Genomic DNA, 23,674 nt, shown 5'->3' with positions numbered 1-23,674 from the left:
GTCTATTACTTTGCCCTCTCTGCCAGGAGGGGCAGAAGCATAGACACTGGCTCCTTCAGATTTTTTAAGTGTGGACTCCACCTGGAGAGATTCATGGGGGAGCTGAGACTTTGTCAAAGCCCAGAATGGGAACTACCCTATATAGCAAATCAAGCTTGCGAAGAGCCCCAGGGATGGTCAAAGGAGTTTCTAAATTTTTGTAAAAGGTCTCCCACAAGATGTCATGGAGGGGGAGCCAAAGAAACTCCTTAATCTAATGCATCTAAAAATTGTATAGATTTTTTTTGAGTCAGCTTCAAGGAGTATAGAAAGTGTCTGACATTTCTTTCAAAAATTTGGAGAAAGAAGACTTATCTGTTTTTTGAGAAGGCTCTTGAGAAGATGGGAATTGAGTCTTCATTGGAAGAGACTTCATCATCAGAAAGAATAGGCTCTTCAGAATCACCCCAGAAATCAAAATTCTGTGTGGGTGGAAGGCGCTGTTGAGCACTGGGTGTTGATGGTTCCATATATTTCATCTTTTTCAAGGCCTTACCCGATTTGACTGACACTATCTCGGGAGATGTTTGTGAAGAAGAATGGTACCGAGCTGTCTCCGACATCGAGTCTCTAACCAACCCAGACTGCACCGATGAAGATTTTTGTAATGCCGATGCTGAGTCTGTAACTGTCTGTGCCGATATGGAAGACTCATACCTGACTGTGGCTGGCACTGGAGGAGCCAGCGTTGCCATAACAGGGAGTAAGAGCTGTAACTGCTCCCTTAACTCCTCCCACAGCAGTTCTTGAATTTGCTGCTTGGGAGTGTGCACCGGTACCGCTGGCGTTTTTGCCGGTACCATCGGTGCGGATCTGCACTCCGGTGATGAGACCGATGTTGAGGTACTCACCGCAATAGGAGCCGAGCGCTTCTTGGGTCTCCTCGACTTGGCTCACTGCTGCACTCCTGCAGGACTTGGCTCACTGCTGAAGTGACCTGAGGACCCGAAGGGGTGGGGGTAGGCTTCTTAGCTGGCTTACCCACAGCATGCAACACCAAAAATGATTCCATCAACATCAGATGTTGCAGTGTCAACTTCGGTGCGGACCCCGACGCCGGTACTGGTGTCGAATCACCCTCCATAATGGGACCAAAGAGATGTTGCTGAATCTGATGATTTTTAAGGGTCCTCTTCTGGAGGGAGGAATGAGTGCAAGAATCAGCCCTGTGCTCTGGCCCCAGACACTGGAGGCACCAGCGATGCAGATCTGTGATGGAAATTGGGCGAGCACACCATCCACACTTCTTAAAACCCGTTTGAGGACGGGACATTGAGGGAAAAATCGAACGTTGGCAAAATCAAAGGTTGAGGCTTGAGGATTGGAACAGGCCCCGCCGGGCTGAATTCGCAAAAGCGAGAAAGTAAAATTTTTTTTTTTTTTACTGTATAAATGAAAGAAAGAAAATGAATACTGACAAAAAAATCAGAAAATAAGCTGCATGAGTGGGAAGGCAGCGAAAAACTATCAACGGCCGTTGTGTGACTTCTTAGCTCCGCGGAAACTAAGAAACTGAGGGACTACGCGCTCTACGTCGGGCAGGAAGGTACTCGTGCATGTGCGGTTCTGGAAACTTTCTAAACACTTAAAGTGGCGAGGCACTTTTAAAGTGGTCCTTACCGGGGCTCCGTTGGTGATGTCACCCATTTGTGAGAATATGCTGCCTGCTTCTGGGATAAAGCAATAATACTTACCTTTAGCAGGTATTCTCTGAGGCAGCAGACATATATTCTCACAACTCACCCATCTCCCTTAGTTGGCTTCTTAGCTTTGTTACTGAATAATAACAGTTTATATACCGCAGGACTGTGAAGTTCTATGCGGTTTACAAAGATTAAAAGATGGTACAAATTGATTGAACTTAACAGGGTGGAAGCTAGTGATTAACAGCTCAAGGGATCAGTTATTGAGGAGAAAGAGTTGTATGGGTCAGCTGCCTAGATACGTCAGGAACAGATATGTTTTTAGGCTTTTCCTAAATTTCCCATAAGTAGTAGGCATAAGCAATTGTTCTAGATCTTTATCCCATAATGCTGCCTGATGTGAGAAAAGGTGTTGATGGTGTCTTTTGAGTTTACATCTTCTAACTCAGTGGTCTCAAACTCGCGGCCCGGGGGCCACATGCAGCCCGCCAGGTACTAGTTTGAGGCCCTCGATATGTTTATCATAATCACAGAAGTAAAATAACAGTTTCTTGATCATATGTGTCTTTAGCTATAAATGACAATATTATTATTAAGACTTAGCCGAAAATAAACTATAAAGAGTTTTTACCTCATGCAAAATTGTCATTTCTTTAATAAGACATTAACTATTTTTTCTGAGGCCCTCCAAGTACCTACAAATCCAAAATGTGGCCCTGCAAAGGGTTTGAGTTTGAGACCACTGCTCTAACTGGAGGGGAAACAAAGTTCAAATGTGAGCTTCTCTTATGTCTGTTGGCTGAGGAGAAAAGGTCAGTTATGTATTTAGGGGCTAGACCATATAGTACTTTAAAGCAGAAACAGGTGAATTTAAACTTTACACGTGCCTCCATCGGTAGCCAATGCAGCTGTCGGTAGTAAGGTGTCACTTGATCAAACTTCTTCAGCCCGAAAATCAGTTTGACAGCTGCATTTTGCACTAAATGTAATCGTCACATAATCTTTTGGGAAATTAACTAATGGTTCCGTGATCCGATGTTGGACGAGTAGGACAGTATGGGCACAGCCTAAAGAAGTGGCATTGCATTTGGCAAGGTCCCATACTGGGTTCTAAGGATGACACCACGCACATGAGAATATAAGCTTGCTGACCCCGGAGGACACCTGCTTTGAAGACCACAATTACTTATTGGTTAAAGCAAGCAATCAATTTGACCTATTTTCAACGTTAGGAGCCTCCTTTTTCACTCAAGGCACATTTAACTAGAGATATGGTATAGTTGGCAGAAGCTTATGTGGTTTCTTTGCTGTATATTTGCAAAGCCATCACTTGGTCATCTTTGTATTGGTTTTCAAAGTCTTTCATTGGTTGGATGGTCAAGCTAGAAAGGACACTGCCTTTAGGGCAGCAGTCCTGGTATCAGGGAAGTCCTAATCTTGCTTAGTGTAAGGATTGGTTTGCTACATCCCATGAATTCTATACTGACCTGGTGGGATGAAAAAGGACAATTGTAGTCTTACCTGCCTAATTTTTTTTTCTTGAGTCCCATTCAGACCAATCTACATACCCTACCCACCCTGTACCTTGGATTTTATATGATTTATATATATATATATATATATACTCATTCTTCTCACTTTCTTTTTGCCCTGGTTCAATAGCATGGAATGTTACTACTTTTGGGGGTTTTGCCAGGTATTAGTGACCTGGATGGGCTACTGGGCTAGATGGACCATTGGTCTGACCCAGTAAGGCTATTCTTATGTGCTAAGAATTGAAGCCCTGCATTTCCTCCAGGGTTGGTGGTTTCAATTTTGGCTTTGTTACAGGAATACTGGAGCACTCCACCTATACAGTGCATATCTTTTATATCAGGGGTGCCCAACGCGTCGATCGCTCAGGCGACCCCAGTCGATCGCACAGCAGGTTCCCTTCTTCCCTTCTCTTTTTTTCCCCTCCTGACTGGCCCGCCTCTTAAAGAACGCTGGCCAATCAGAGTGCTGGAAGGGCGGGGTGAAGGTTGGTGGGGGACGGAGCTCAGCGCATCACAAGAAATAGAAGCGCCTGTAATGATTGAGGTAAGAGCGAGGCCTAATGCTGTCCGATATACAATTTTAAAACACCCAAAATCGGCCTCCCAATCAGTGGCGTACCGAGGTGGGGCGGTCCGCACCCACCACGGGTGCACGGCTTGGAGGGATGCACAGCCGTCCGGGTCCTCCTGCCCTTCCATTCCACCGGTCTGCGCACGGGGCTCGCACCTGCCGCCCAAATGGTGCTGTTGGTTATCGCGAGACTCGCGGGAGTTGACGGCACCATTCGAGCGTCGGCGCGGGACCAGGCAGGCGCAAGCCCCGAGTGCGGACCGGGGGAAAAGAAAGGCAGGATGACCCGGACCTGGCCGGCTGTGCACCCCTCCAAGCCGTGCACCCGGGCGGATCGTCCCCCTTCTAAATCCATTGTACTTGTCTTTTATTCAGTTCCACTAATGAGCATTGTGACAGGCAGTTCTTGGAAGTATTTCTTTGTTTTTCTGTGCCTAAGTATTCTATTAATTTAACTTCCTTATTCCTGTGGGGATCTCCAAAGGGGACGAATGGGAGACGGCCGGTGGCAGGTGGTACTTTAACAATTCTTACAGGTTGCCATAGGCCTCAGGAGCTGTCTTCCCTCTGCCATGGTCCTGCCCCTCCTCTAAGTCAGAGACAGGCTTGGGGCAGAGGGAAGACAGCTCCTGAGGCCTATGGCAACCTGCAAGGATCGCTAAAGTACCAGCGATCCTCTCTGCAGACTGCTCCCTGCTGGAATTAGGTAAATGGATGTGGGGAGGGTAGGCCTCTGGGGGGGGGGGGGGAGTGCAGTCCTTCAAGGGGTAGTTCAGGCCTTCAGGGGGGGAGTCAACCTTTGAGGGGGAATGTTCAGACCTTCAGGGGGGTCAGGCCTTCGGGGGAGGGGGGCTGTATAAAAAAAAAATATTTGAACATAAATACAAAGTACACTCGGTGTGTATATATATATATATATATATATATATATATATATATATATATATATATATAAATAAATATATATATGTTTAGCATTTTTATTGTTGGTAGATCATTTTGACTTGGTCATTTTAAAAGTAGCTCGCAAGCCCAAAAAGTGTGGGCACCCCTGTTTTATATGATAGATACTTCTGCAAACCCTGGTCTGTCTCCATCTGCTGGCTCAGAAAATAAAATGGGCAGGTAAATCCAAATCTTTTTTTTTTTTTTTTTTTTGGGGGGGTGGGGGGTGGGTTCCTGCTCTGATGATTGTGTATTCCAGAGCATGCTATGTGTATCCTTGTTGCTATTGCACTGGATATGAATGTTCCTTATTCTTCCTAATAAACATTCTTACGTACGTGTACGTGTGTGTGTGTGTGGGGGGGGGGGGGGGGGGGCTGCCACTTTGGCTGCTGCTTTTCTTTTTGAAAATTTCTTACAGATTCTGTGAGGCACGAGAATTAAAAGTAGAGGAAGGATGGGAGAAAGACTTGGCCCTATGTGGAAAGGTAAGACAGGGCAAAGGCTGATGAGGAAATTGGTTACAGTGGTTAGGAAAAGACAGAACTAATTAAGTTAAATGTTCACTCCAGACAACTTCGGTAGAACTTTACTTTCGGTTTAGCAACTGGTATATTTCCACTTTTGAATATGTAGCTCGTATTGTTGAATATTACAGTGGGAGCCAAATCTGAACCAAATAAATAGCTACTGTATATTAAAATATATTAGGCTATTCAACAGCACTTATGGACTAGATTCACATGTTCGATTAGTCAGCATCGCTCGGATCTCTGCAGAACCAGAATTTCAGAAAATGTTCTTTCTTTATTTTTTTTTACATTTTCCATTCAATCTTCCGTTGGCAAAATAATACGAGACTCCGGAATATCTACCATATGCCATTATCAGACAGTTGCGGTTAATCCTCCCTCTGGTTCTTTAAGATAGCAAAAGAGGAAGCCTCTAACGTCATCGCTTCCAATTTCCCTTAAAGGGGCGTTTTAAAGGAGGTGAGGCGGGAGGTCCGTTAGGTTCTCCACTGACAGAGAACTTACTCACGTGGCGTCTCTCGGTAACCATGGAGACGTGGAACTCTCGGTGCAGACGCGGTGATGGCGGCCCCGGGAAACGTCGCGCTGGACCCCTTAGATGTGGAGGAGTATGTGGAGGAACAACCGAAGCAGGACCAGGATGGGTGGGAGAACATTAAGTTTTCACAGGTGAAGGGAAAACATATACAGTACGTGCTCTAAAGAATAGAATAGGACCTTTTTTTAAAATTTAGATACAGCTTAGAAAACAAGGTACAGCGTCAGAACCAGTAAGACAGTGGTCCCAAACCGTCCTGGAGGACCACCAGGCCAATCGAGTTTTTGGGATAGCCTAATGAATATGCATGAAGCAGATCTGTATGCCTGTCACCTCCATTATATGCAAATCTCTCTCATGCATATTCATTAGGGCTATCCCAAAAACCCAACTGGCCAGATGGTACTCTAGGACAGGGTTGGGGACCACTGCAGTAAGGGGAAGCAGCAGGAGCAGGCTCATCACCTTTAGCCCAGGGATCTCAAAGTCCCTTCTCGAGGGCCGCAATCCAGTTGAGTTTTCAGGATTTCCCCCAATGAATATGCATTGAAAGCAGTGCGTGCACATAGATCTCATGCATATTTATTGGGGAAATCCTGAAAACCCAACTGGATTGCGGCCCTCAAGGAGGGACTTTAAGACCCCTGCTCTAGCCAGAGCGGTTTCATTGCTGGGTTATGTCCAATTGTAAAATCAATGTTGAGGGCAGATTCGGAACCACAAAGCTATGCATGCACTATGGAGAAAACCAGGAACAGATCGGCCTCTGTGTTTGAACTGGGATGAGGTGCCAAACAGTATAACAGGGGTCTCCAAAGTCCCTCCTCGAGGGCCGAATCCAGTCAGGCTTACAGGATTTCCCCAATGAATATGCATTGAAAGCAGTACATGCACATAGATCTCATGCATATTCATTGGGGAAATCCCGAAAACCTGACTGGATTCGGCCCTCGAGGAGGAACATTGGAGACCCCTGCAGTATAAATTACCACTCCCTAGTTAGACAAAATAAAGGAGCTTGCTTAATACTAACACCCACAGAGCTGGCTCCTGTGGTTTGACTAAATAGAGTTGCCTCTAGTATAGGCTGCTCTGTGGCACATTTCTCATGACTAGTTTGTATGAGAGCTTCTAAAGCAGAATAGAAACATTATTATTGAATTACACTTTGGTAAACTGAGGCACAGGGAGAAGCGATAATGCTATTATAGGCATTAAACCATACCTTATGTCAGGGGTCTCAAAGTCCCTCCTTGAGGGCCGCAATCCAGTCGGGTTTTTAGGATTTCCCCAATGGAATATGCATGAGATTTATGTGCATGCACTACTTTCAATGCATATTCATTGGGGAAATCCTGAAAACCCGACTGGATTGCGGCCCTCGAAGAGGGACTTTGAGATCCCTGCCTTATGTAGTATATAAAATTACTCCAGCCAATATTCAAAGCAATTTAAGCAGGCAGGAGCGACTTGGATCACCTGGGGCCACTTAACCACCAATTTCAGCTGTACTTAAATGGGTGTTGCTGCTGAGTAATGACTTTTACTGGCCCATGAAAAATTGGGCAGGTTGAGGGGTGCAGGGGAGATAGGGTTACCATATTTGTGAAGCCAAAAAAGAGGACACATAGCCCCACCCCTTGCCCCTCCCCTAGGCGGTTGCTTGTTGTATGCAGTCAGGGTTGTAGCAAGCTATAATTGCACCCCATGAGACTTGCCCTCCATGGCACCCCCCATCCTTTCTTTTGCTTTGCCCATAATACATTAGACTTTCAGCTGTGAGTCTATAAAATACTAAGTAGAGTGGACCAACCTTTGAGTTCATAACCATGTGGAAACAACATTAAACAGTTCTCCAGCTGTAATAGATCCGAAGCATCAAGTGCAATCCAGCAAACACCAATCAAATACCAAAATATTTCAAAGCCTAGCCAGGGAAACTAACTCTCTTTCCTGATCATAGTGAGGTTCAGTACCTCTCTCTTCCAACCTTTTTAAAAACATTCAGCAAGTGGTTACATTATAACAAACAGCCTCAGGGGTCCCAGCAACACATGCAGAGCACAAGTTACAGATTGTCACCCCCCCCAAAAAAAAAAAAATCTATATTAAATCCATAGCATCCATTCCATTGGTTTATTCTTGAGGACCTTGCAGTCAATCCATAATCTTTTCTTTTTCTCTTTCCCAGGGAACAAGCAATTGGGAGGAACTTCCTAGTACATCCTCCTTTTGATTTCCCCTAATCTTAGGACAGAAAACATATTTTATTTTGTTCCAACTTTAGGCTAACTTAGGCAGCAGAACACTGGCGCACCTGTACTGTCTGTGCAGTAAGTCCCAGCTGACCGCTTGAATTTTTTTCCTCCTTTCTTTGGGCCTCAGCAACTGCCAGCTACATGCAGTGCAAAAGGAGGAGAAAGGAGGTGTTTTTGCTTGCCGCACAGAGGATCAGGTGACCGGCATGACCTGAGATGACCTCTACTGGTGTATGCTGTGCATTTGTGATCACCAGCACCGCTGATTGCTGTAGCATCAGATCTGGAATTCTGAGTCCAGCTGGCAGTGGCATGCCTAGCATATTTGATACCCAAGGTCAATCATTTAATAATGCCCTCTCCTCTCTATAAAAAATATTTTTAGTAATAATCCCTAGTCACACCTAGGAAAAGGCAGCATCTTAACCATTGCAGTGAGCACTAGAACATCAATACATCCATTGTAAAACTAAACAAGCCAAATGAATACAGATCGATCCTGGACAGTCAATGCCAACAGAAAAGCATGTCTCTTTTTCTCACACAAAGAACACAGATACACTCTCACTAAGTATATAATAAGTAACCACAAACTAAAAATAGACTATGTAGACCAGAGTTTCTCAACACACGGTATGCATACCCTTAGGGGTACGCAAGCCGCTTGTGGGGGTTACACAGCACTTTATAAGTCTCCCGCCCCTTCCTCCTCAGTAGATGCCACCGTCAAGGGATCCCATATCCTCCTTCTTGCCCTCCAGCTGCATGCACCGCTTCGCAGAAGCCGACTTGGAAGGCTTCTCTCCAATGTTAGAGCTTGCATCGGAGTGAAGCCTTCCAGGTCAGCAGGGGATCCAAGTTACCTCCTTCCAGGTGGGCTGCTCCTTCCTGCCTTCAGCCACACTTGTTGCAGGGAAGTGGGCAGCGGCTCTTGCACGCTGCACGTGGCTGACCCGGAAGCCTTCCCTCTGTTGTCAGAGGGGATGCAAGGGGGAGCAATGTCGGACATAGTGTTGGAGGGAGATCTGTGGCATGGTGATGGAGAGGGGTGATAGAAGGAGAAATGGACATGGGGATAGTGGGCAGTGGTGAAAAATGTTGCACATTATAAGGGGGAAGACAGAGGGAGAAATGTTGGATGTGGCAGTAGAAGGTGTAGGAGAGATGCACCCTGGATCTCTCTTTTTCCCCACTCCCTTTGCAGTAAGGGTGGGAATAAGAGAAAGACATATTGCCAATGGGGGTGGAGGAGAGAGGAAAAAAAAGTTGGATTCATGGAGGGACAGAGAGAAATGTTGGTTGCGGAAGGGACTGAGGTCTGGAGGAGAGGAAGTGTGCAGGAGGCACAAGAAAAAAATATTGAATGCACAGTCAGAAGGAAGTGCAACTAGAAACTAATTAAATCACCAGACAACAAAGGTAGGAAAAATTATTTTATTTTCAATTTAGTGATCGCAATGTGTCAGTTTTGAGAATTTATATCTGCTGCCTATATTTTGCACTGTATTTGTGTATTTTTCTATAGTTGTTACTGAGGTGGCATTGTATATTTTAAAGTCATCTGCCTTGACCTCTTTGAAAAAAACCAAATATAAATGATAATTAACATTTTCTCTGCGTACAGTGTGCTTTGTGTTTTTTTTTAATTTTGTGGTTACCATTATGTATTAAAATTATATTGTGTGTATATGAAAAATGAATGGAAGAAATTGCATTACAATTAGTATTATTATGGGGTTGGGGTGAGGGGCGGAGCGGGTGAGTCCGGGGTGGGGCTTGGGCGGAGCTTGGGCAGGGGTACTCATTTGATATTTGTTAGACTTAGGGGGTACATGGCAGGAAGAAGTTGAGAAAAACTGATGTAGATAGCAATGAAACTGCACTCTAAGAACAGCAAACACAAAAACCACAGGAAAAGACCAATTTTCCACAAAACCAATCGAGAGTATCAAAAGCCACACAAAATGGAACCCAAGTTCCTGGAATGGTTTCTAATAAAATGTTTATTTCTCAAAATACTGTATAATCAAAAATCAAATATATAAGGTACAACAGTCTCTGTCAGGAAATACAATGGTCACACTGTATCTTTGATGCTTAAAAACTGGAAACCTGACCCTACACGGGCCATGTTTCGGCACTACTTTGCCATCCTCAGGGGTCCTGTTGGTGAACCATCAGTGAAATTTGAGCATCGATGGCTTTGTGAACTTTCTAAGCGTAGCCGCAGCATTCTACATCTTTTCCTTTTCCTGTCATCGGACTAGGCTGACGCTTGAAGGCCATGTTATGGCACATAAAATTCAAGCAATGGCAACTTCAGTAGCTCATCTATGTTCCACTCCCATGGAGGACATCTGTAAAGCAGCTACCTGGCCTCAGTTCATACCTTCACTTCCAATATTGCTTGGACATTCATTCCAGAAGGGATAATCGGTTTGGCCAAACAGTTCTACAAAAGTTATTTTTCTCTTAGACGTCAACTTCCCTCCAACCCTGTTGTTTTCGCCAGACTTATAGTAACCTCATATTAATAACCCTCTTCTCAGAGGCATGATTCTGGCAGCCAGGGAGTCCCACATGTGAGATTATGCTGCCTGCTTGTCCTTGGATAAAGCAAATTTACTTACCTGTAGCAGGTGTTATTCAAGGACAGCATCAGATATTTTACAACCCACCCACCTCCTCTATTTAGCATCTTAGTTTTGTAACTGAACTGATGGTCACATGAGCCGGAAGTGGGTGGGAAGGCATTCATGCATGCGCAGTACAGTGCTCCCCCAAGATTCATGTGGGTTCCGTTCCAGGAACCCCTGTGAATCTCGAAAAACCGGTTTTTCATGGGGGAGCCTGAAGAGGGCAACAGGAGAGGGCAGCTGGAGTGCCGCGAGTGCAGGAAATCACTCGTGGTACGCTTCGACTGCCTCTTCCTGCATGAAGTTGGGCCTTATCCAATCAGGAGCTGTGTGTCAAAGCAGCTCCTGATTGGATAAGGCTCGACTTCAAGCAGGAAGAGGCTGTCGGAGCGTACCACGAGTGATTTCCTGCACTCGCGGTGCTCCAGCTGCTCTCTCCTGCCTCTCCCCGCTGCCCTCTTCTTGTCGGTGGTTCACAGTCAGAAAATACCGCGAATGACCGGGACCGTGAACCGCTGACCGTGAACAACCAGGGGAACACTGTATAGGCAGTTCAAGATTTTTTTCATTTTAAAAGTGGCAGTACATTTTCTCAGTGTCCATACTGGGCTCCATGGATGACATCAACCACATGTGAGAATATCTGCCTGCTGTCCTCAAATAACACCTACTACAGGTAAGTAACTTTGTTTTACTTCTAGAAGTTGCATTAGAATGCAAGCATTCCACTATCCCTGTATTCTCTTTGGCTTCTATTAGATAAATAGCATGAAAAGAATGCCAAAAAGATATGCAAATCTGTAAATTTCTATCAGGTAGAACCAGAGTTACAGAGTTGGCCTGAACATAACTGTTTACCACATACAAGAGGATGCACTAAGTCAAATATCTGCAGCTATTTAGCTATTGGGAATTCTGCACGATAAAGCCGTAGACATAAGCTACGAAGAGATGCTAAGCATATAAAATACTTTAATGTAGCTAGTACAGCAGCAAAAAAGACTAATTCATGGTACTGTTTCCTAGAAATTAATTTGGTTTGTCAATTTGCAGATCCCCTGTAGAGTTTTAAGAGGAAATCAGGATGCTGTGAGCTCCTGCCATTTCTGCTTTGATGACACAAGAATTCTCTCGTCTTCCTACGATGCAACAGTGAAACTTTGGGTAAGTGAGCAACCAAAAATTGTAGAACAGAAGTATAGCCTGCCTAATACTACTACTACGTATTTCTGTAGCGCTGCCAGGCGTACACAGAGCTGTACAGTAAACATGTAAGAGACAATCACTGCTCAAAAGAGTTTTCAATCTAATCAAAATAGACAAAAGGACAAATAGGAGGGAATTTCTCACCGAGGGAATGATAAAACAGACATTGGTAAGAGTTAGAAGATAAAAGCAGCCTTGAAAAAGTGGGCTTGTAGCCTAGATTTGAACATAGTTATTGCAGCTAGGTGAGAGGAAAACAGACTACCAGATATTACCCACAGCAAAACCACTCAGGAGCATTTTGGAATTTATGTAAATGTTGATTTCTTTGTTGGACTCTGCACTTGATTTTGTGTAAACAGTGAGGAAGATTAGAACCATTTAAAATTCAAATTAATTGAGGCTGTTAAATGTTAATGTTTAATTGTAGCTCTCCAGCTTGTAAATCCAAGTGTTTAACCCTTTTCATATGATTTAGAAGTTCTCCCATACTTGCCATGTTAAGGTACATCTTTGCTAAAGTAGGACAGATTTACTTAGCCTATTTTTTTCCCATTGTGTGTCTATGGGTAAAACAGCAAATCAAGCCCCAATACTTTGTAGCCTTGATTCCGGAAGAGATGTATTAGATCAGTGCATTAGGAGAGTATGGTATAGTGGTTAGAACCATAGCCTCAGCACACTGAGATTGTGGGTTTAAACCCTGTGCTGCTCCCTGTGACCTTGGACAAACCAGTTAATCCTCTATTGTCCCAGATACATTAGATAGATTGTGAGCCCACCAGGACAGATAGGGAAACTGCTTGAAGTACCTGTATGTAAACCACTTTGGGCTCCTTTTACAAAGGTATGCTAGCGGTTTTAGCGCGCGCTAGCCGCTACCACCTCCTTTTAAGCAGGAGGTAATTTTTCAGCTAGCGCGCGCTAATCTTGTGCGTGTGCTAAGAACGCTAGCACACCTTTATAAAAGGAGCCCTTTGAATGTGGTTGTATACCTACAAAAAGGCTGTATACAAGTCCCAATCCCTTTCCCCCCTTAAGCTTTAGCTCACAGAGTCCTAACACATGCTGAAAAATATATTTTATTTTATTGCCCCAGGTAAACTACCTGTCTAAAATACATAAACCGCTTTGATTGTAACCACACCGAAAAAGCAGTATATCAAGTTCCATCCCCTTTACCCTTTATAGTGCTTTATGATTAGTAATAGTAGTAATTGTATTACACATGAAATTTCACACAAAGCCAATATTTTACAACTTATGATCTTAGTTTTTGCCTTTTTCCCCTTTTATAGGTTCAAAACAAATTTAATGATCAATCACTTATGATTTATTTCTTTATAAGGATGTTTCCACAGGTCATCTTGTCCATTTGTTTGAAGGAGAACACACTGCTCCCATTTCAGAGTGCAATATATCCATCGATAAGAAAAGGTGACTTTTCCACTTTGTTTCATCCAACAATAAAAAGTAGAAAAGAGACAAGTGCTGTGTTGGAATAATTTGTAAAGTTATTGAAAAAAGTCCAAGGGTATACAGGGATGGTTTGTAATTTTTCAAATGCTGGCCACCGCAATTAAATTTGTATTTTCAGTGTCTGTATGGCTAAAACGGAGCTGCTCATCTTCCTTCCTAAACCCACCTCTCTGCTTACTTCATTCTCTGTCTCTGTGGACAATACTCTCATCCTCCCTGTCTTGTTTGCTTGCGATCTCAGGCTCATCTTTGACTCCTCTCTCTCCTTCACCGCCCAGATTGTAAGCTTTTCTAAGAAGGGACCATCTATTAAATGTCAATATGTACAGCAATGCATACGCCTTTCAGCGCTATATAAATGATAAATAGTAGTAGTTGGTATCCATGTAGTGGCCAGCACTGAATATCCAGATTGAACGCTGACTGCTGGGACTGTCTAGATATCTAAAATATTCAGTCCAATATCCAGTTAGTTAACTGGATCAAGTTAGGCCAGCTTGACTATCACCAATAATTGGGTAACTGACCACTCCCATTCTATTTGGGTAGTGCTAGGGTGGTTTTGATTTATATTGGCATTTATTTATTCAATTTATTCATTCAATTTTCTATACTGTTCTCCCAGGGGAGCTCTGCACGGTTTACATGCATTTTTTCAGGTACTCAAGCAGTTTTCCCTCTCTGTTTCGGCGAGCTCCAAATCTATCTAACGTACCTGGGGTAATGGGGGTATTAAGTGACTTGTCCAGGGTCACAAGGAGCAGTGTGGGTTTGAACCCACAACCTCAGGGTGCCGAGACTGTAGCTTTAACCACTGCGCCACACCCTCCCCTCCCCTCCCCAAATAATGCTGCTGAAAATTCGGGATGGCCCCAGTCAGTGTTATTTATCCAGGTAGCTGCACCTGCTGTTCAGATAAGTAGTTTTCAATATCAAGTGGATTGTTTTCTGCCCAGTGTGTTAGCTTTCGATATTTTGCCACATTTTTTATCTGATTATGGTAATGTACTTTGTTTTCAGAATGATAACATCATCATATGACAAAACAGTAAAATATTGGGATATGGAAACTGGGCAAGTACTAGTATGTAGTTTCTTTTTTATTACACAAATAGCTCTCCTCCTCCCCCTATCCCTCTGTGTTTTGAATAAAAGTTTTGTTAGGATCAAGTGAGTGTGGGTTGGTTTGGGTTTTTTTGGGGGAGGGGTTTGGGGGGGTGGCTTAGGCACTTGTGCTTCAAGTTATCTGGGGCTGTGACATTTGCTAGCTGATCAGAGAGCAACATAAAAGACTTTCAGATGGGAACTGCTTTGTGATTTCTTGTGTCTTGCTTACTTTATATATTAAAGTTGATGTTGAATACAGAGAATCTTTTGGAGCCTATGATGATTCCTCCAGGAAAGCTGATAGCAATACATAAGGAGAGCGATCTCACTAGGAAGCTTGAAAAAACCTAGGCAGTGTCTGGAAAAAATGGGACCCCCTACATTTTTCCAAATAATAACCCCAAATCAAATGTACTATTATTAAAGAAATTATTATTATTGACAGTTGTTACCGCAAGATGCTATAAAAACTGAATGATCTCTGGTTTCAAAATGATGTCATTCAGGAAGTGGCCGTTAAGACCTGTTTTAACAAAATTGTGATTATATTTTTGCAACAAACTAAGGCATATGGTACAAAGTGTGTGCTAAGGGAGTTTCCTAATAAAGGTTGGATGAATGTATTTTCAAAGGTCATGTTTAGGGGCCCTTTTACAAAGCTGCAGTAACTATTAATGCATGCGTACTGCAGCAAAAAATGGTGTACCATGGGGCAAGCTGAGGCATTCCATAGTAATTTTGCAATGTGTGTGTGCCACCCATGTACTAAAATTTTTTTTTTTGGCACAAGGGGCATGTCTGGGGGTGTAGAGTAGGCATGTTCTGTGTTAAATAGTTAGCGTAGTTACATTGCCCTGAGTTAACTTATTAACACAGGCTAAGCGTGTGATTGTCTATTGCCTGTAAAATAGTTTGTGACCCCCCCCCCTTACTACCACCTAATGTGAAGGTTAGCATGTGGCCATTAATGAAAATTCTGAAAATCAGCCTTTTTACCCTAGCAGTAAAAATGGCCTTAGTATGTGGAAATGACCAGTGTAAGGGTGCGTGTAGGCCACTTTTTACCAGTTTGTGTAAAAGGGCCCCTAAATGTTTAAATAATTGCAAAGTATTTTGAAACTATGCAAAGGTCCCATTTTTTCTAGACACTGTGTACGTTACCATTTATCTACAAGCAGTTTACATGTAAAGCTGTAGAAATAAGATATACAGATAAGAATGCTTTAAGTTTGTATTGCCAAACTAATAACTTTTAAAAAATATTTTGTTCTTTCGAGTCCTGCATAGGGCGTATTTTACTAGAGAACAGATGTATAAATCGGGCTTTAGAGATTCTTCCATTTGCCAGAAGTGTAACTTAGGGACCCATTCTTTTATTCATGCATTTTGGAAATGCCCAAAAATTAAAACATTTTGGAGACAGGTCATTGATTATGTTGCCAGCATTCTGAATCAGACCATTCCATTGTCAGCAGCAGGTATCCTTTTAGATAAATATGAGGCTTTTTGTCTAACTCATTGGGGTCAGCGAATGTTTTTACAGAATGTGGAGATGTTGGGGAAAAAGGAAATATTGTCAATATGGGTGGGCAATTCCCTTCCTTCCTTTTGGGCCTGGCGCAATCGCCTTCATGCGCTTATACTGTTAGAGCGTAACTTGGCTTGAGCCCCCCCTAAGAGGAGAAAATTATTTCTCACCATCTGACTCTCATATATTCAATCTCTGAATTCTAGGGCTCGCAGCAAAATTTTGAATGTTCTTTGATTTGCTCAGCTTGGAGGTTCATAGGGAAGATCCTTTGGGGGTGCACGGGAGATGCAACTTTCTTTTCTTCTCTCTTTTTCCTTTCCTTTTGGTGCTGTTGTTCATTCCTGTTTCTTCCTACATTTTATTCTGGTTTTCCGGGGGGGGGGGGGAGAGGGAGGGAGGCTTCCGTTATTTTGACCATACTAATTTGTATTGCCTGATTACCTTCTATGACACCCCATAAGGCGGAGGGGGGGGGGCTACTCTTGTTGCCTGTCTGTGAGCTTTTTCCGGGACCCATCAGAGTCCAGGATCCTGAGACTGCCGTCTTTCTTTTCATTTTTTCTCCTTTCACGGGATAGGTGGAGGTTAGGATGCTGCAGCTAACCCAATTAGGCTGGCTTCACTGCTGCAGCCCTGTTGGCCTGTCTTCGGCTGTGTCTTGGTTGGTTTCCTTCGTAGGTGTGTAGGGCTTTTCTCAGATGTCTTTGCTGGGAGGGGGAAGGCTCAGTGGGGAAGGTAGATCTGGGTTGCTGGGGGGAAGCACAAAACTTGATGACGCATTTTGTAGCATATTGTTTTATTGTACATTCAGTTTTCTTTGTTGGCATCAATAAAATAAAAAATTGTTAAACATAAAAATATTTTGTTCTTGTCAAAATAATATCTGGTAATGAAGATGTCGTGCATTCTGTTGGGCCACATAATTTCTACATAGTCAATAGGAGTGACATCCTCTCTATATTAAGTCTAGTAAATATCAATTCCTGCGGAAGAATTGGTGTGACTGATCCTGAAACCTGATGGGCAAATCCTTCTCTCTTTTCAGTGGACAATACATTTTAAAAGCCTTGTAATCTCCTGCAATATTTCTATGGATGGCAAATACGTGGTGTCTGGTTTGGATTTGGAAAATGCCATATGTATCACTGATGCAGAAAATGCCTCAGAGATAGCATTTGTGAAAGGTAAAGCTGTTGCTTACAGTATATTTTGATTTCAGATTACAGCATGTATGCTTTGATTGTTTGAACAAAGCTATTAAGATCTTATTTGTTAGGGACGTGCATTTGTTAATGCACATTTAAAAAATTTAGGGCCAGATTCTGCAATCGGTGCCAATATTGTGTCAATCACACACCAGCGCCGGTTGCAGAATTGCTGCCACATCAAACATAAGCGCCAGAAATGTAGTCCAGGGTTTTGAAGACTTACATTTCCAACGCCTACGTTTGCTGTGAATTGTGACTACGGAGATGCCTAAGGTCATTTCTGACATTAGCCACTCCTTCTTTGACCTTAGGCATCTCCATAGCCATGATTAGGGTGCCAGTTTGGGAGGTGCTGGCAGGTGGCTAAATTTTTTTGTTTTTGATTTTGGGGCTTTTAAGGTAGGTTTGGTCACTAAAGGTAGGTGGTAGTGTGGCGCTTACTGCTGCCTAACTAGAAGTGTCGTTTGTAGAATCAGCCCCTTTTAGTGTGTTAAATTGATTGGTATATATTAAAAGGTTCTACTGCTTATTACCGTATTTTTCGCTCCATAAGATGCACCTGATCATAAGACACACCCTAGATTTAGAGGAGGAAAACAAGAAAAAAACCCATTCTGAATCAAATTCTCCCTGCACCCAACCCTACACTCCTTGCCAGGCTCTGCACCCTGTCCCCCCTCCCTGCCAGGCTCTGTACCCTGTCCCCTGTCCCCACCCCCTCTTGTGGTCTAGTGGTAGGCTGGGACGGGGCAGTGCCTAGTGGCAGGCAGGTAAGGACAGGGCAGGCAGGGAAGTCTTTCTGTTTCCTGCTCAGCTTTGGAAAATGCACATCTCCGATATCTTTACATTTTTATTTCCTTATTTTGTTTTTTTTTAAAGCAATTCACATATCCAGCACGAAGCCTCTTGCCTCAGCTCTACATTTGTTGTACATTTAAACAAGTGATTAATTTACTGTAATTCCGGCAGGAGGGCCCCCTTCACTGGTACCTTTCTGCAGGGCTGGGAAGCCTCCTGATTAATTTAATTCTGGAAGGAAGGCTCCGTTCCCTGGTATCATTCTGTAGGACACCCCCTCCTTCCCCCCCCAATGCCTTTATGCAATCCTGGTGGTCCAGTGCTGCTTTGGAAGGCTCTCCTGCTGGATGGCCGTCTGAGTCCCCATCTGCTGTGACAGCGAGAGGCAGGTGCGAGCCCCGAGCGTGCCTGCCTGGTCCTGCGCCGCTGCCCAAATGGTGCCATCAGCTCGGTCCAGCGCTGCATCGGCAGGCTCCCCCGCTGGATGGCTGCCTGAATCCCCATCTGCCATGGAAGTGAAAGGCAGGCGCAAGCTCTGAGCGCGCCTGCCTGGTCCTGTGCCACTGTCCGAATGGTGCCGTTGGTTCTTGCGAGACTTGTGGGAGCTGATGGCACCATTCAAGTGGCGGCGCGGGACCAGGCAGGTGCGCTCGGAGCTTGCGCCTGCCTTTCACTTCTGCGGTAGATGGGGACTCAGGCGGCCATCCAGCGGGGGAGCCTGCCGATACAGCACTGACCGAGCTGACGGCACCATTCAGGAGGCAGTGCAAGATCAGGCAGGCGCGCTCGGGGCTTGTGCCTGCTTCTCGCTGCTGCTGCAGATGGGGACTCGAGCGGCTATCCAACAGGGAAGCCTGCCAATGCAGCGCTGGACCGGCAGGATTGCATAAAGGTACCGAGGGGGGGCCCGGAATTTGCTCCATAAGATGCACCCTTATTTCCACCCACTTTTATGGGGTAAAAAAGTGCGTCTTATGGAGCAAAAAATATGGTACATGTTTTAATAACATGGATTTGAACTGAATTATAAAATGACTTAATTATGAAAAAAGCTTAAACATATTGTACATTTTTGTCTTGTGCACTATACTGTATTAGTATGGCAGTCAATCCAAATACAGTGGTACCTCGGAATCCGAACGCCCCAGAACTCGAACGCTTTGGAATCCAAATTTTTTTTGTAGTAAATTTTGTCCCAGAATCCGAACTCTGCTTTGGAATCTGAACGCCCTGCAAATTGTATTTGTGTGTTTCTGCCCCCAAAATCCAGTGTATTTACTGTTAAAATTTGAGTTTGTGGGACCCAGTAACGGATTAATCCAGTTTCTATTATTTTCAATGGGAAAAATTGTCTTGGAACTTGAACGGGGTTATGGAACGGATTAAGTTCGGATTCCAAGGTATCACTGTAGATGACTTTATGCCTTTTTTCTGATGTCATGTTCTCTGTTTCTCTGTCCAAAATACCTTTTAATTATTTTGATTCTTTCAGTTTGCTGTTTAAGGGAATTGTGTACTTTCCATACTATTGGATTAGCTCTTGAAGGTATCAGGAAATAATTTGTCTTTTAAGGCAGCTGTTTAAATAGATTTTTCAAATTGCCTGTTTCTTAGTGGAATGCGAATTATCCAGACTAATCTCAGCAGAGGATAGTCCAGAAAAAGGAAATCCGGATGATTGGACATACCTTTTTAAACAGAGCACACATTCTGAGCATTGTATGTTGAACATTATTTTTTATTTTCAACAATACCAAACTACACTACATTGCTGTATTGTAGTACATATACTACTGTACCTTTTTGAACAGAGCACATACATGTATTCTGAGTTTTACATACTGAACATTATTTTTCATTTTCAACAAGAAAGGGAACAAAACATCAAACTACAGTACTGTATTTGTAAGAAAGGAAGTAATTCTTAATTGCTTCAGTGCTGATTTTTGTTTTTGTGCTGCAAGATCACGTAGGCTTTTCAGACAAAGGAGCTGGGCCACACTGCTCTGTTCCTGCTTTTCTAGCCAAGTCATTGCTGTATTGAAACATTCAAAGGCTTCTGCATGTGTTGGTCTCACATCAGCAGTAACCTGCTGGCCGTCTTCAGTTTCTGATTCCTCCTGTTCTTTGTCTTGTACTAATTCCACAATGTCATCATCTGTTATGATCTGATACCCTGGATCATTAACGTCACTGCATATCCATTCGCTGGACATTCTCTCCATCACAATTAGAGAAGCCAGGAACCTGTAGAACATCTTCTGTGATGTTTTTAAGGACATCATCTTCTTCTCCATCTGATTTGTTTAGAATAATATTCCATGCATCTTTTAGGGTTTGATTTTTAACTGATTTACAAGCACCAGCAACCATGTATGAACAATATTTTATATTCAGTTCTTTTATGAATTGAATCATGCCACATTCATCATCAATATTAGCTAATAGAAGTTTCCTGTAACAATTGTTTCCTGTAAAGTTGTTTCAAGAAAATGATAACTCCTTGATCCACTGGCTGCATTACAGATGGCACACTTGGAAGAAGAATGACAAAGCGACAAATCCCCGGGACCAGATGGCATCCATCCGAGGGTCATCAAGGAACTGAAAGGGACCATAGCTGAACTGCTTCAACTAATAGCCAATCTGTCGATCAAATCGGGAAAGATTCCGGAAGACTGGAAGGTGGCGAATGTTACGCCGATCTTCAAGAAAGGTTCGAGAGGAGATCCGGGAAACTATAGACCGGTGAGTCTGACCTCAGTACCGGGAAAGATGGTAGAGTTGTTGATAAAGGACCGCATCATTGATCACCTTGACAGACATGGGCTGATGAGGACCAGTCAGCACGGCTTTAGCAAAGGCAGATCGTGTTTGACGAACTTGCTGCACTTCTTTGAGGGAGTAAACAGACAGGTAGACAAGGGCGACCCAGTTGACATTGTATATCTGGATTTTCAGAAGGCGTTTGACAAGGTTCCGCATAAACGACTACTTCAGAAAATTGCAAGCCATGGGATCAAGGGTGAAATACTCACGTGGATTAAAAACTGGATGGAGCATAGGAAACAGAGAGTGAGGGTAAATGGACAATACTCGGAATGGAAGAGCGTCACCAGTGGGGTGCCGCAGGGCTCAGTGCTTGGACCCGTGCTCTTCAACATCTTTATAAACGATCTAGACATTGGTACGACGAGTGAGGTGATTAAATTTGCGGACGATACGAAGGTATTCAGAGTAGTGAAGACGCAGGGGGATTGTGAAGACTTGCAATGTGACATAATCAGGCTCAAGGAATGGGCATCATCATGGAAGATAAGGTTCAACGTGGATAAGTGTAAAGTGATGCATGTAGGTAACAAAAATCTCATGCATGAATACAGGATGTCCGGGGCGGTACTTGGAGAGACCTCCCAGGAAAGAGACTTGGGAGTTATGATCGACAAGTCGATGAAGCCGTCTATGCAATGTGCAGTGGCGGCGAAAAGGGTGAACAGAATGCTAGGAATGATAAAGAAGGGGATCCCGAACAGATCGGAGAAGGTTATCATGCCGCTGTACCGGGCCATGGTGTGCCCTCACCTGGAGTACTGCGTCCAGCACTGGTCGCCGTACATGAAGAAGGACACGGTACTACTCGAAAGGGTCCAGAGAAGAGCGACTAAAATGGTTAAAGGGCTGGAGGAGTTAACGTACAGTGAAAGATGAGAGAAACTGGGCCTCTTCTCCCTAGAACAGAGGAGATTGAAAGGGGACATGATCAAAACATTCAAGGTACTGAAGGGAATAGACTCAGTTGATAAGGACAGGTTGTTCATCCTCTCCAAGGTAGGGATAACGAGAGGGCATTCTCTAAAGTTAAAAGGGGATAGATTCCGTACGAACATAAGGAAGTTCTTGTTCACCCAGAGAGTGGTAGAGAACTGGAACGCTCTTCCGGAGTCTGTCATAGGGGAAATCACCCTCCAGGGTTTCAAGACAAAGTTAGACAAGTTCCTGCCAAACCGGAATGTACTTAATAATAATAATAATTTATTTTTTTAGAGACCGCCAAAGCCATAATAGTTCAATGCGATTTATAATAAGAGGTGCTGGACAATCAGCGAATTGGTTACATAGGTAGGGCTGGTCTCAGTTAGGGCGCTGGTCTTTGACCAGAGGGCCGCCGCACGAGCGGACTGCTGGGCACGATGGGCCACCGGTCTGACCCAGCAGCGGCAATTCTTATGTTCTTAAGAAAAAGCACTTTGAATACACCTTCCTCTCGCTCTAAGCTTTCAGCTGTAGGATGTGATGATTCATTGTCCAACCATAAAATTATGTTTCCTTCTTTTTCTGTATGAAGCTGGAATGTTTTCTCTTCCAGTATGAAGCAGTTGTCATACCAGTCAAGGAAAATTTCACAATACATCCAGACTTCCTTTTTTTTGTAATTGTTTATTTATAACAAAAAACAATGCAGCGAAACTGCAAAACCCACTGATATCAACCCCAGCCCCCAACTCCCACTCCCCCCCCCCGTAACAGCAATCCCCAATATCCATATAACCCACTGATGGGCGTTGTAGTGCCCAAGGAGATGGAAAGAGAAGAAATAACAGAATCAGAAAAGTGAGCACAAAACCAGTAAGACACAAACCCCCAATACATCCAGACTTTCTTTTGGCTTCTGTAGAATAGTGGGAGCATATATACATATTTGAAAGCATGAGGGTTTTTAGATTTACCAGTTAACAATAACTCCAACTTATGACTTCCAGTTGCATTTCCCCCCACCAACAGTGTAACATATTCTTTGGATGACTTGAAACCAGTTGCTGACTGTTCCTTACGACTAACTAGAGATTTACTGGGAAGTGATTTCCAATTCAGACTCGTTTTGTCTGCATTACAGACACAATCAGGATCATAGTTTTTGATAATGTCATTAAATTGGACAAGAAAGTCATTAGCTACTGGTAAATTTGCGGAAAGATTTTCACCATGAATTTCAATCTGCCTGATTCCGTGGCAGTGTTTAAAATTTCGAGGCCACTCGGTGCTGACTTTGAATTCAGAATCTCCATGAAGTTGCTGATTGAAAAACATTACCTTTTCAGCTAAAATTAGCCTAGAAATAGGATGGCCCAATGATCTTTTTTGCAAAAATAATAGATATAGAGCTTTATCTACCTGTTCATTAGTTGACCTTTTCATGGTTTTTCTGGAACAACTCCCTCTTTTTCAAGAACTGAAACGTAGTTGACAATAGCATCACTTTGTCTTTTTATATCGGATATTGTTGATGTTCTTAAACCATATTCTTCTTCTAATTTTTTTCCGGGCACTCCCTTTTTTAATGTAATGTAATGTAATGTAATTTATTTCTTATATACCGCTATATCCGTTAGGTTCTAAGCGGTTTACAGAAAATATACATTAAGATTAGAAATAAGAAAGGTACTTGAAAAATTCCCTTACTGTCCCGAAGGCTCACAATCTAACTAAAGTACCTGGAGGGTAATAGAGAAGTGAAAAGTAGAGTTAGAGGAAAAATAAAAATAAAATAAACATTTTAACAAGACAGCATTGATCTAAATACTTTGGAAGGTAGAAGAGAGGAGAGAAAGGAATAGAAGCAGAAGGGGCTCGTTGAACAGTAGAATTC

At 43.4% G+C, this 23,674-nt stretch overlaps 1 protein-coding gene across 2 annotated transcripts in view; it reads left to right on the top strand.

Annotated features, from left to right (window-relative positions):
* Positions 1–5,802: 5,802 nt before the first annotated feature.
* WDR88 (WD repeat domain 88) overlaps positions 5,803–23,674 on the top strand; it is a 47,317-nt gene continuing 29,445 nt past the window's right edge. The window contains exons 1-5 of one of the 2 annotated variants that reach the window (XM_033940474.1): positions 5,803–5,935; positions 11,752–11,862; positions 13,253–13,341; positions 14,404–14,467; positions 17,067–17,205. In XM_033940474.1, the coding sequence (XP_033796365.1) occupies positions 5,828–5,935; positions 11,752–11,862; positions 13,253–13,341; positions 14,404–14,467; positions 17,067–17,205 (511 nt within the window). In that variant the 5' untranslated portion in view covers positions 5,803–5,827. The remainder of the gene's footprint in view (positions 5,936–11,751; positions 11,863–13,252; positions 13,342–14,403; positions 14,468–17,066; positions 17,206–23,674) is intronic. The other variant, XM_033940475.1, reaches the window with a different exon arrangement.

This window comes from Geotrypetes seraphini, chromosome 4 (genome assembly GCF_902459505.1).
Source record: "Geotrypetes seraphini chromosome 4, aGeoSer1.1, whole genome shotgun sequence".
In the NCBI taxonomy this organism is placed as follows: domain Eukaryota; kingdom Metazoa; phylum Chordata; class Amphibia; order Gymnophiona; family Dermophiidae; genus Geotrypetes; species Geotrypetes seraphini.
This window is presented reverse-complemented; position numbering and strand designations above follow the sequence as displayed.